Below are 13,566 nucleotides of genomic sequence, written 5' to 3'. Positions count from 1 at the left end.
TGTGATTCATTTTAGTGGCCATCACACCTGGGAATAATGATGTCTGATGTGTAATGTGAGATGTTAATGAGACTTTCTCTTTACAAGCAACACTGCACTGCTTCCTCTCATGTTATCCCCAAACCCAGGGGACTTTGGACCTTAGTTTTGTCCTGTACCATTGCCCTGATCAGACTCTGCTCACTTGGGAATAGCTGTTCAGTACAAATTGCTTTTTGAATGCAACCCATTAAGTTTGCTTGTCTCAGTTACTCAGCCATCAAGGATGTCCTTAACCTGTGTTACCTGTTGTGATATAGAAATAACCCAAGTATTGCATTGCAACACTGATTTTTTTTTTCCTTTTGCTCTTGTAGTTCATTGGCAAATTAAAGCAGCTGACTTATCTGGACATTTCCAAGAACAACGTGGAGGTGATTGATGATTCCATTTCTGGGTGTGAGAATCTCCAGGACCTCTTGCTATCCAGCAATGTTCTTCAACAGCTACCCGAATCCATTGGTACGTTGGATTTTAATTGTGTATAGAATGCTTCGATGTTTGAATAAAGTGGTGCTCTACTTTTAATATATTTAGTGACAGTGATGTAAATTGAACTGCAATATCTACAATGTGTGACCACTTGGGGGTTCCTGAAATAAAAATTTGAAACGTATGGCTGTTGGTACTGTGGTTTGCATCTTGACCCCAGATGAATGCTGTTTTGCTTGGCTGTATTCGTGTAAGGTTGAACAATAATTAAACTTGAAATATGTCAAGGGTTTGATTTGGAAATATAACAGTTAATCTGATGAAGAATCTTTTCATAGTTGTTTAAAATACTAAAGAAGGAAATCAGGAAGGCAAAAAGAAGACGAGGTTGCTTTGGCAGATAATGTGAAGGTAAACCTGAAGGGTTTCTTACAAGTATATTAAGAGTAAAAGGATAATAAGGGACAAAATTGGTCCCCTAAGATGAAAGTGGTCATCTATGTGTGGAGCCTCACGAGATGGGGGAGATCTTAAACAAATTTTTTGCATCAGTATTTACTCAGGAAACTGGCATAGCGTATATGGAAGGAAGGGAAACAAGCAGCAGTGTCATGGAGCATATAGAGTTTAAAGAAGCGGAGGTGCTTGCTGCCTTACAGCAAGTAAAGGTAGATAAATCCCCCGGGCCTGACATGATATTTCCTCGGACCTTGAGAGAGACTAGTGTAGAAATTGCAGGGGCCCTGGCAGAAATATTTAAAATGTCCTTAGCCACGGATATGGTGCTGGAGAATTGGAGGGTAGCTCATGTCGTTCCGTTGTTTAAAAAAGGCTCCAAGAGTAAATCGGATAATTACAGGCTGGTGAGCCTGACATCAGTAGTAGGTAAATTATTAGAAGGTGTTCTGAGAGATCAGATATACAAGTATTTGGACAGCCAGGGGCTGATTGAGGATGGTCAGCATGGCTTTGTGCGTGGTAGATCGTGTTTAATGAATCTTGTAGAGTCTTTTAAGGAGGTTACCAAGAAAGCAGACGAAGGAAAGGCTGTTGATGTGGTCTACGTGGACTTCAGTAAGGCTGGTGAGCCAATAGGCTGGTCCTGGACATTTCCATCTGGCATAGTTTGCATATTGTTGTTTGATTGTTTGTGGTTTTTGTATTGCTATATTTATGCTCTATTCTTGGTTGGTGCGGCTGTAGTGAAACCCAATTTCCCTCGGGATCAATAAAGTATATCTATCTATCTATCTATCTATCTGTCTTTGACAAGGTCCCACTGGGAGGTTAGTTCAGAAGGTTCAGGCACTAGGTGTCCATGGAGAGGTTGTAAACTGGATTTGAAATTGGCTGTGTGGGAGAAGACAGAGCATGGTAGTGGATGATTGCTTATCAGACTGGAGGCCTGTGTCTAGTGATGTGCCTCAAGGATCTGTGTTGGGACCATTGTTGTTTGTTGTCTATATCAATGATCTCAATAATATTGTGGTAAATTGGATCAGCAAGTTTGCTGATGACATTAAGATTGGAAGCGCTGTGGACAGTGAGGAAGGCTTTCAAAGCTTGCAGAGGGATTTGGACCAACTGGAAGAATGGGCCAGAAAATGGCAGATGGAATTTAATGCAGACAAGTGTGAGGTGTTGCATTTTAGAAGGACAAATCAAGGTAGGACATGCACAGTAAATGGTAGGTCACTGAGGAGTGTGGAGGAACAAAGAGATCTGGGAGTTCAGATACATAATTCCCTGAAAGTGGCGTCACAGGTAGACAGAGTTGTAAAGAAGGCTTTTGGCTTCCAGGCATTCATAAATCAAAGTATTGAGTATAGGAGTTGGGATGTTATGGGGAGGTTGTATAAGACATTGGTGAGGCTAAATTTGGAGTATTATGTCCAGTTCTGGTCATCTAACTTATAGGAAGGATATCAGTAAGATTGAAAGAATGCAGAGAATATTTACTAGGATGTTGCCGGGTCTTCAGGAGTTGAGTTACAGGGAAAGATTGAACAGGTTAGGACTTTATTCCTTGGAGCATAGAAGAATGAGGGGAGATTTGATAGAGGTTTACAAAATTATGAGGGGTATAGATAGAGTAAATGTGAATAGGCTGTTTCCACTTAGATAAGGAGAGATAAATACGAGAGGACATGGCTTTAGGGTGAAAGGGGAAAGGTTTAGGGGGAACTTCTTCACTCAGAGGGTGGTGTGAGTGTGGAACGAGCTGCCATCTGACATGGTAAATACGGGCTCACTCTTAAGTTTTAAGAATAAATTGGATAGGTACATGGATGGGAGAGGTCTGGAGGGTTATGGACTGGATGCAGGTCAATGGGACTAGCGGAATAATGTTTTGGCACAGACTAGAAGGGCTGAATGGCCTGTTTTCTGTGCTGTAGTGTTCTATGGTTTAATAAATGGCCAGCAGATGACTCAAGTTTAGAAAAATTCTCTTCATGACATAGCCACAGAATATTTTAAAATGAGTAATTCTAGTTTACTATATTTTTGTCAAGCAACAACTAAAATTCCACTGTTGTATGTTTTGACCTATTTTCTTTGGCAAAACCACTTTATTTTTAACAAACCTAATGAATAAATTGGAACAAACACACAAAATTCTGTGTATTCAAATGATGGTGTCGACCAGTAAATTGTGCTGAAACATCAAAACTTAATTGCTTGAGTACATGAAAACATGACTTTTTCGTGGTGTATTATGTAGATTAATGCCTCCGTTTTCTATTTCTGTTATGTTATCATTTTGGTTTCGACTGATTTCTAGTTTTCTTAGTTTTTTTTTGAAGGTGTTGTTTGTTTTTCAGAAATTCTCCCTACAAACTTCACAGTACTGTTTCTATTCCTCAACAACCATTTGCAATGCAGCTGTTCTGGATGCTTGAGCCAGAGCACTGATACCAATGTCACTTTTGGCATTCCTGATTAAAGGAGGTAGAATTCACCCATTCCTGCTGAATGGGGAGAACGTACTGTCATAAATTACGAACAAAAGGCAGAAAGCGAACTTGGCAATGAGGAAAACCCAAAGAATTTGGTTGAATAACTTGTTAAGATTAAATTAAAATTAAGTTAAAATTTAAAAATTCTAAAGGGGATCAATTGCAGCTTTGTGAAACAAAATATTTTCGGACCACAAAAACAGGAGAATCTTCAAAGTAGTTAATCAAGCTTTTTAGATTAATATTCATTCTCTCTTCTGAGCTTTAAATCTATTTCATTCACTCTGGACAGCCTCCTGTCTTCTGCCACAAACTCCATACTAATCTGTGTGTTTTTTTTTTAGTGATCACATCTTGAAATGATGTATATTGAGTAGGCTGGAGAAGCTCTTTTATGTTTGCTTCACCGAGCACATCAGTTTTGAAAGCTTCAGCTTTTTCAACTTGTCAAGGATTTTAAAAAAAACTACATTCAAGCCAGACTGGTAGTTAAATGTATGAGATGAACCGTAGTAGTTGATTGAAGTTTTAAGATTCTAGATTGTTTATTGTCATTCTCCAGTACCTGAGTGTAAAGGAGAACAAAATGATTGTTACTCTGGATCCAATGCAGCATAAACAACGCAGGCATAAAATACACGGTAAATATGAATGTAAAAGCAATCCTATAAAATGTAATATACAAGTGACTGTTGAGTGTGGCCAGTGAGAAGCCCTTGAAAACCTGAAGAAATAGCTGACAAGTTTACAGGAGATAAAGTTTTGATAGCCAGTTGTATCTTTTGGAGCTGTATTATTTAAAGTACTGCAAACTGTTTAAGTTGAGAATGAATGTTCAAGTAAGGTTGATTGGTGGGGCTGAGGAAGGAGAAGGGGTTCATTTCAGGTAAGGGACAGAAGAGTATGAACATAATTCCAAAAGAATGTTGAGAGAGTTTGAGGTAAAGAAACTAATTGAGTGGTGAGCAAAAGTCATTCAGCATTAGCTGTGCTTGTAGTAGTCCAAAGCCTTTTAGTGGCCCTTGGCCTAAAACAAGGCATTTATCTGGTTCCCCTGTGGTGAACCTACAACATGAGTAGGTAATGGGTCCAAGTCCATGCCTTAGCAAGGACTTGGACCCATTGCAATTTGCCTATCGCCACAATAGGTCGATGGCAGATGCAATCTCAATGGCTCTTCACACGGCTTTAGACCACCTGGACAACACAAATACCTATGTCAGGATGCTGTTCATCGACTGTACTTCAGCATTTAATACCATCATTCCCACAATCCTGATTGAGAAGTTACAGGATCCTTGACTTCCCAACTGGAAGACCACAATCTATGTGGATTGGGGATAACATCTCCTCCTCGCTGACGATCAACACTGGTGCACCTCAGAGGTGTGTGCTTAGCCCACTGCTCTACTCTCTCTATACCCATGACTGTGTGGCTAGGCATAGCTCAAATACCATCTACAAATTTGCTGACGATACAACCATTGTTGGTAGAATCTCAGACGGAGAAGAAAGGGCGTACAGGAGTGAGATATGCCAACTAGTGGAATAGTGTCGCAGCAACAACCTGGCATTCAATGTCAGTAAGATGAATGAGCTGATTGTGGACTTCAGGAAGGGAAAGATAAAGGAACATGTACCGATCCTCAGAGGGTTCAGAAGTGGAGAGAGTGAGCAGTTTCAAGTTCATGGGCATTAGAATCTCTGAGGATCTAACCTGGTCCCAACATATCGATGCAGTTATAAAGAAGACAAGACAGCATCTATACTTCATTAGGAGTCTGAAGAGATTTGGCATGTCAACAAATACACTCAGATGCTTCTATAGTTGTACCGTGGAGGGCATTCTGACAGGCTGCATCACTGTCTGGTATTGGGGGGGTGGGGGGTGGCGGGAGTGGCTACTGCACAGGACGAAAGAAGCTGCAGAGAGTTGTAAATCTAGTCAGCTCCGTCTTTGGTACTAGCCTACGAAGTACCCAGGACATCTTCAAGGAGCAGTGTCTCAGAAAGGCAGCGTCCATTATTAAGAACCTCCAGCACCCAGGGCATGTCCTTTTCTCACTGTTACCATCAGGTAGGAGGTACAGAAGCCTGAAGGCTCACACTCAGCGAGTCAGGAACAGCTTATTCCCCTCTGCCATCCAATTCCTAAATGCACTCTGAACCCTTGAACACTGCCTCACTTTTTTCTTTAAATGTTATTTCCCTTTTTTGCACGATTTTTAATCCATTCAATATACATACACTGTAATTGATTTATTATTATTTTATTTTTTCTTCTATATTATGTATTGCATTGAACCGCTGCTGCTAAGTTAACAAATTCCATGACACATGCCAGTGATAATAAATCTGATTCTGAATTCTGATGAAGCAACAAATAAACCAGTTAGATTAATGAATAGCAACACACATCAAAGTTGCTGGTGAACGCAGCAGGCCAGGCAGCATCTCTGGGAAAAGGTACAGTCGACGTTTCAGACCGAGACTCTTCGTCAGGACTAACTGAAAGAAGAGCTAGTAAGAGATTTGAGAGGGGGAGGGGGAGATCCAGAATGAGGCCCTGCCTCCTGTCCCATGATCCTCTCATATCCCTTTTGCCAATCACCTGTCCAGCTCTTGGCTCCATCCCTCCCCCTCCTGTCTTCTCCTATCATTTTGGATCTCCCCCTCCCACTCCCACTTTCAAATCTCTTACTAACTCTTCTTTCAGTTAGTCCTGACGAAGGGTCTCGGCCCGAAACGACTGTACCTCTTCCTAGAGATGCTGCCTGGCCTGCTGCGTTCACCAGCCACTTTGATGTGTGTTGATTGAATTTCCAGCATCTGTAGAATTCCTCGTGTTTGCATAGATTAATGAATTCCTGTTTTCATTCTCAGCCAAGAACTGGATGAGAAAGTAGTTAGTAGTTTCTGAACTTGAATGCAGAGAGCATAATAGAGAAATGAAAATTAGGGTGAAATAGTTAATGAGGGGGGGAGCAAGCATTAGATTTTAACTTTATATTTTCTCAAAGCTAATTAATACTTATAACTGGTGAGGCTGCAGATATACAGGGCAAAGTTTCAGTGCTGAAGTGATTTAATTGCACTTTTAATAGATCGCTTTTTACAACTGAAATGGGTAAAGTGAACCTTGCTAAATTAGTGGGAACTTGTGTCAGTACATGACTTCCTTCCTGCCCTTGTTTTTCATACCCGGTCTCAGCAAAGAATTGAGGTAGCAAAACTTGCAGAGGAGTAGGGCAAATCAAGGAACAACTTAGCGATTTCTGCTTTCAATTCTTCATGTTGAATTTGTTCCTCATCATTTTCGGTTATAATGAGAGCTAAAAGCCGCATTTTTAACCATAAACTCTGAGCCAGTTATAAACCTAAAACTGAGTGAATGTCAAAAAAAGATACTTCATATTATACTATTGATCTTGCATACAATAACTCACTTTGAAAAACAAATTATACTTTTTTACCTTTTAGTAGAATGCCCTGTGGCTCATTGCTGACTTCTGCATTGCAATATGATGGAAGAAACTACTTCTGTGGAACCACCAACTTAAAATTTTTTGTATTTTTATATTTGTTTATATTTTAATTTTTGATTTTTACAATAATTCTTAATTTTATATTTGTGTGAGAAGTATTGTTTTAAATTGAACAGTGGAACTGGTTGCGCCAGAGCTCAGTGTTCAGAAGAATTAGGGGGTGATTATGCCAAACATATACCACTGAGTGAGCTTGCATGGCAAATGCCAAGGGGGTGTTTGACCTGTTAGGGGAATCTTGAAGCAGGCCGTAGTTTCAGAGTAAAGATTCAGAGTAGAACTTTCATTTCACTGGGTTACAGTTCTCTGCAACCCCAGATAATTGTAGTAGTTAAATATTCGAGAGATTTTTTGGCAAGGGGATTATGGAGATCAAGCAAGAAGATGGAGTTAAAAATCAGATTGGATTTGAGCTGACTGAACGGCAGATTGGGTTTGAGAGGTTGTGCCAACCATTAACCTTGTATTCTTAACTTCAATCATCCTGTACATTTGACCTACAATTCTTAAGAACCAATTCAATATAATTATAATTGTTCATTATCTATATTTCAGGTTCCCTTAAAAAGCTCACTACACTTAAAGTGGATGAAAACCAATTAATAAGTTTGCCAGACTCTATTGGAGGGTAAGTACTTGGGATAGATCTTCCAATTAAAGAGCTGTAACTTGTGAGCAGCCAAAACTTGGAGAAAATTATTTTGTAAGCCCTTTAAACTTGGTTGGTTATGTTTCTTGTCAGAAGAATCTTTTGGCTATTTATCTTGACTGTGGTTCCTGTCCATGGTGGAATGTTTTGGTAAGTGTGTGAAACAGTGAAGTGTTGGTTATGCAATCATTTGTTTATTTGTGTTTGTATAGGCTGTCCTGTTTAGAAGAATTTGATTTCAGTTTTAATGAAATCGAAGCTCTACCTCCTACAATTGGGCAGTTACAGAATCAAAGAACACTTGCTGCAGATCATAATTTCATTACAGATCTTCCATCAGAGGTGAATTGTTAATCGTGTTTAATTTTTGTTGGTACTAAGTCATAGTTTTGGTAATTGTTATGAGATATACTGTTATTGTAAGTACTTGTTTATAATCAGATATGCTGTTCCTTGCCAGTGTTCTATTTTAAACCGTATACTTCAGAATCTAAACTGAAAGTTTTCAACCTTAATGTCCATTATCTTTAATATTGGGTGTTTGCTGGAGCTTGTTTTGAACTGAAATAACCCAGATTTTCAAAGTAGTCAGTTGTAATTTGTAGGATATAGAATTAGTTTTGTAGTTGTAAATTGGTGGTAAACTGCAGAGCAGATGAAAGTGGTGAGTGGCTAAAAGTATGGCCAATATTGAGATATGGGAAGGGTTAATAACATGGCTATTTATCTCTGAGGGGGCAGGGTGTTCTGATTTGGATGCCACGGTGGTGAAGTGGTTAACGCGATGCTATTACAACTCAGGGTGTTGGAGCTCAGAGTTCAATTCCAGCATCCTATAGAAGGAAGCTTGTACGTCCTCCCTGTGACTGCTTGTGGGTTTTCTCTCACAGTCCGAGGATATACTGGTTAGTAGGTTAATTGGTCATTATAACTTGGCCTGTGATTAGGCTAGGGTTAAATAGGTGGGTTACTGAGCGAAGAGGCTCAAAGCGCTGAAAGGGCCTGTTCTGCATTGTATCTTTAAATTTTTTTTAAAATGGATGGTTAAATTTGGCAGTCAAGTTATTTGTTGTCCTATCAATAATACTTGCTGGAGTATCTACATGTATCAACTTTTAGACAAAGAGGGATGTTCAGGTTAAGGATTTGTTGATCGATTCATCTTTTTACATCAGCTTGTAAATTGTTCATTTTTGGACCTTCAAGTAGTAACATTTATTGCCCATCCTGAACTGGTCCTTGGCAAAATGATGATGACTCCTTGGATTGGCTTGCTGCGGTTCTCCTGGTGAAGGTCCCTTCACAGTGCTGTTGAGTCGAGCAATCTAATCTCAATAGTAAATGATCAACATATCTCTCTCCAGTGGCGTATGCCTTGGGTGGGAATCTGAAGGTGCTGGTGATCTGACTGATTGAGATGGTTTTTGTGGTGGTAGAGTTCATCAATGCTGGGGGTGTTGCTGGAACGAGTAAAGCAAGGAACTGTATTGTGCAGGGAGTTCTGTTCAGTCACTGCACACTGGTGAAAGGTGAATGCTGGAGCAGTTCAGGTGCCTATCGAGTAAGCTGCTTTGTCATAGGTGGTGTTGAGTCACAGGCAAATGGTATGTTGACCTCCCCACCCCTACCCCATCTTTAAACTTATGATCTAGTGTTTGAAATTTCCACGTTGGGGTGGGGGGCAAAGGAATCTTCGGTACCTATTTTCCATAATTCTATCAGGTCTTGTTCAAAGTTTGTCCATGGCCCCAAGTAAAATATATAATCTCTGCTTCCATTGCAAACTTGGTCTTCTCAGTCACTACCACAGCATTTGTGTTTCCAAGTGGAAATTGCAAAGCTAATCCTAAAGCTGTTTATTGAGGTTAATGGAATTAAGAATTTCACAGGTGATAGCTGGTAAGTTAACATCAAGTTCATCAGGGCAAATGTTAGCTTTATATTGGACACCAAAATGTTGAAAACTCATTTTGTTTTTGGTTTGCAAGGCTGTTGTTATGATGATGGGACAGACCTTCATGACTTCTAATATATGAGTGGTCTGTTCTTGTACCTGAATGAAAATCACCTCTAAGCAGATTAGTTTGGGCAAATGAAAGATGGTGTATTCTGTACCCGAATTCGGCTGAGCTTGAATTGCATGAAGATTAAATAAATAGAAATTTGTAATAAACTTGGCCTGTGACTTGGGATTCTACCACTACAACTCAAGTGTTGCTGGAGCTGTTATGGAGGGATAGACATGAAAGAAAAGGAGGTGGGGTGGCATTGCTGGTTAGAGAGGAGATTAATGCAATAGAAATGAAGGACATTAGCCAGGAGGATGTGGAATCGATGTGGGTAGAGCTGCATAACACTAAGGGGCAGAAAACGCTGATGGGAGTTGTGTACAGGCCACCTAACAATAGTAGTGAGGTTGAGGATGGCATTAAATAGGAAATTAGAAATGCGTGCAATAAAGGAACAGCAGTTATAATGGGTGACTTCAATCTACATATAGATTGGGTGAACCAGATTGGTAAGGGTGCTAAGGAAGAGGATTTCTTGGAATGTATGCGATATGATTTTGTGAACCAACATGTCAAGGAACCAACTAGAAAGCAGGCCATTCTAGACTGGGTATTGAGCAATGAGGAAGGGTTAGTTAGCAATCTTGTCATGCAAGGCCCCTTGGGTAAGAGTGCCCATAATATGGTGGAATTCTTCATTAAGATGGAGAGTGACATAGTTAATTCAGAAACAAAGGTTCTGAACTTAAAGAGGGGTAACTTTGAAGGTATGAGACATGAATTAGCTAAGATAGACTGGCAAATGATGCTTAAAGGGTTGACGGTGGATATGCAATGGCAGGCATTTAAAGATCGCATGGATGAACTACAACAATTGTTCATCCCAGTTTGGCAAAAGAATAAACCAGAGAAAGTAGTGCACCCGTGGCTGACAAGGGAAATTAGGGATAGTATCAATTCCAAAGAAGAAACATACAAATTAGCCAGAAAAAGCGGCACACCTGAGGACTGGGAGAAATTCAGAGTCCAGCAGAGGAGGACAAAGGGCTTAATTAGGAAAGGGAAAAAAGATTATGTGAGTGAGCTGGCAGGGAACATAAAAACTGACTGTAAAAGCTTTTATAGATATGTGAAAAGAAAAAGATCGGTTAAGACAAATGCAGGTCCCCTACAGACAGAAACAGGTGAATTGATCATGGGGAACAAGGACATGGCAGACCAATTGAATAACCACTTTGGTTCTGTCTTCACTAAGGAGGGCATAAATAATCTTCTGGAAATAATAGGGGTCTAGTGAGATGGAGGAACTGAGGGAAATACATGTTAGTAGGGAAGTGGTGTTAGGTAAATTGAAGGGATTAAAGGCAGATAAATCCCCAGGGCCAGATGGTCTGCATCCCAGAGTGCTTAAGGAAGTAGCCCAAGAAATGGTGGATGCATTAGTGATAATTTTTCAAAACTCTCTAGATTCTGGATTAGTTCCTGAGGATTGGAGGGTGGCTAATGTAACCCCGCTTTTTAAAAAAGGAGGGAGAGAGAAACCAGGGAATTATAGACCAGTAAGCCTAACATCGGTTGTGGGGAAACTGCTAGAGTCGGTTATCAAAGATGTGATAACAGCACATTTGGAAAGCAGTGAAATCATCGGACAAAGTCAGCATGGATTTGTGAAAGGAAAATCATGTTTGACGAATCTCATAGAATTTTTTGGGGATGTAAGTAGTAGAGTGGATAGGGGAGAACCAGTGGATGTGGTATATTTGGATTTTCAAAAGGCTTTTGACAAGGTCCCACACAGGAGATTAGTGTGCAAACTTAAAGCACACGGTATTGGGGATAAGGTATTGATGTGGATAGAGAATTGGTTGGCAGACAGGAAGCAAAGAGTGGGAATAAACGGGACCTTTTCAGAATGGCAGGCAGTGACGAGTGGGGTACCACAAGGCTCAGTGCTGGGACCCCAGTTGTTTACAATATATATTAATGACTTAGATGAGGGAATTAAATGCAGCATCTCCAAGTTTGCGGATGACAGGAAGCTGGACAGCAGTGTAAGCTGTGAGGAGGATGCAGGGTGACTTAGATAGGTTAGGTGAGTGGGCAAGTTCATGGCAGATGCAATTTAATGTGGATAAATGTGAAGTTATCCACTTTGGTGGGCAAGAACAGGAAAACAGATTATTATCTGAATGGTGGCCGCTTAGGAAAAGGGGAGGTGCAATGAGACCCGGGTTCATTGTACACCAGTCATTGAAAGTGGGCATGCAGGTACAGCAGATGGTGAAAAAAGTGAATGGTATGCTGGCATTCATAGCAAGAGGATTCGAGTACAGGAACAGGGAGGTACTACTGCAGTTGTACAAGGCCTTGGTGAGACCACACCTGGAGTATTGTGTGCAGTTGTGGTCCCCTAATCTGAGGAAAGACATCCTTGCCATAGAGGGAGTACAAAGAAGGTTCACCAGATTGATTCCTGGGATGGCAGGACTTTCATATGATGAAAGACTGGATCGGTTAGGCTTATACTCGCTGGAATTTAGAAGATTGAGGGGGGATCTTATTGAAACGTATAAAATTCTAAAGGGATTGGCAGGCTGGATGCAGGAGGATTGTTCCCGATGTTGGGGAAGTCCAGAATGAGGGGTCACAGTTTAAGGATAAAGGGGAAGCCTTTTAGGACCGAGATGAGGAAAAACTTCTCCACACAGAGAGTGGTGAATCTGTGGAATTCTCTGCCACAGGAAACAGTTGAGGCCAGTTCGTTGGCTATATTTAAGAGGGAGTTAGATATGGCCCTTGTGGCTAAAGGGATCAGGGGGTATGGAGAGAAGGCAGGTACAGGGTTCTGAGTAGGATGATCAGCCATGATCATACTGAATGGCGGTGCAGGCTGGAAGGGCTGAATGGCCTACTCCTGAACCTATTTTCTATGTTTCTATGTGCTATTGAATCGAGCTCTGGCATCGTAGTACCGGTGATGTGTTTGTTGGATGATTTCTTTCCCTGAAATACTCCTCATCACTCAACCTTGGTGCTGTAGTACTGTGCCACACCAGTTGCAGGAGAATTTTATAACTGTTATGACTTGTACGATGATTCATCCCAGTCTCTCCTTGTCCTGATAAAATGTTAGTGCATTAGTTTATGCTGTTGTAAATAAATGTCTCATTGAGACAATTTGATTTATTTCAGATTGGTAACTGCAAGAATGTGACTGTACTGTTCCTGCATTCCAACAAGTTGGAGTATTTGCCCGAGGAAATGGGAGAGATGCAGAAATTGAAAGTTATTAATCTCAGTGACAACCGGTTAGTATTTCAGAAATGAAATTTTAAAATAAATACAGATATTGAAATATTTGTAACCATTGTAGAATTTGAAAATAACAGAGATTAATCTATAATTCCAGAGTTTGGATTCAAACAATTCTAAGTTTACAGTTGACAGTAAACTGGTGGGAGGCAGTTAACTATTTTTAAAAAGGAGGGAGAAAATAAGCATTTTCAGAGAAGTTGTCATGCGATGGGGAAACATTCTAGGAATTAGTAATTTGGTTTATTACTGTCGTGTACTGAAATATAGTGGGAAAACGTGCCTTGCATGTTCATTCAGATTAATTCATTGCAACAGTGCCTTGAACTAGTTGAAGGTAAAGCAATAGTAGTGCAGGATAAAGTGTTGCAGTTCCTGAGAAATTCAGGGCAGGTGCTGTAGACAACAAGGTGCAAAATCATAATGAGGTGAATTGAAGTTGAGAGTCCACCTTGGAGTGCGAGAGATCTGTCTAATTGTCTCAGAACAGTGGGATAGAAGCTGTTCTTGAGCTTGGTAGTATGTGCTTTCGGGCTTTTACAACTTCTGCCCAATGGAAAGGGGGAGAAAAGAGAAAGTCTTGACGATGCTGGCTGATTACTGAGGTACTGAAGAGCATAGTT

General features: G+C 40.4%; 1 protein-coding gene across 5 annotated transcripts in view; it reads left to right on the top strand.

Moving 5' to 3' along the window:
- erbin (erbb2 interacting protein) overlaps positions 1-13,566 on the top strand; it is a 226,551-nt gene that overhangs the window by 154,082 nt on the left and 58,903 nt on the right. For all 5 annotated transcript variants that reach the window (XM_063049368.1, XM_063049369.1, XM_063049365.1 and 2 more), the window contains 4 exons: positions 357-501; positions 7,529-7,601; positions 7,835-7,964; positions 12,824-12,939. In XM_063049368.1, coding sequence (XP_062905438.1) covers positions 357-501; positions 7,529-7,601; positions 7,835-7,964; positions 12,824-12,939 — 464 coding nt within the window. The remainder of the gene's footprint in view (positions 1-356; positions 502-7,528; positions 7,602-7,834; positions 7,965-12,823; positions 12,940-13,566) is intronic.

Source organism: Mobula hypostoma, chromosome 5 (assembly GCF_963921235.1).
Source record: "Mobula hypostoma chromosome 5, sMobHyp1.1, whole genome shotgun sequence".
NCBI lineage: Eukaryota > Metazoa > Chordata > Chondrichthyes > Myliobatiformes > Myliobatidae > Mobula > Mobula hypostoma.
The sequence above is the reverse complement of the archived record's forward strand: the minus strand, read 5'-3'. Positions and strand labels throughout refer to the sequence as shown.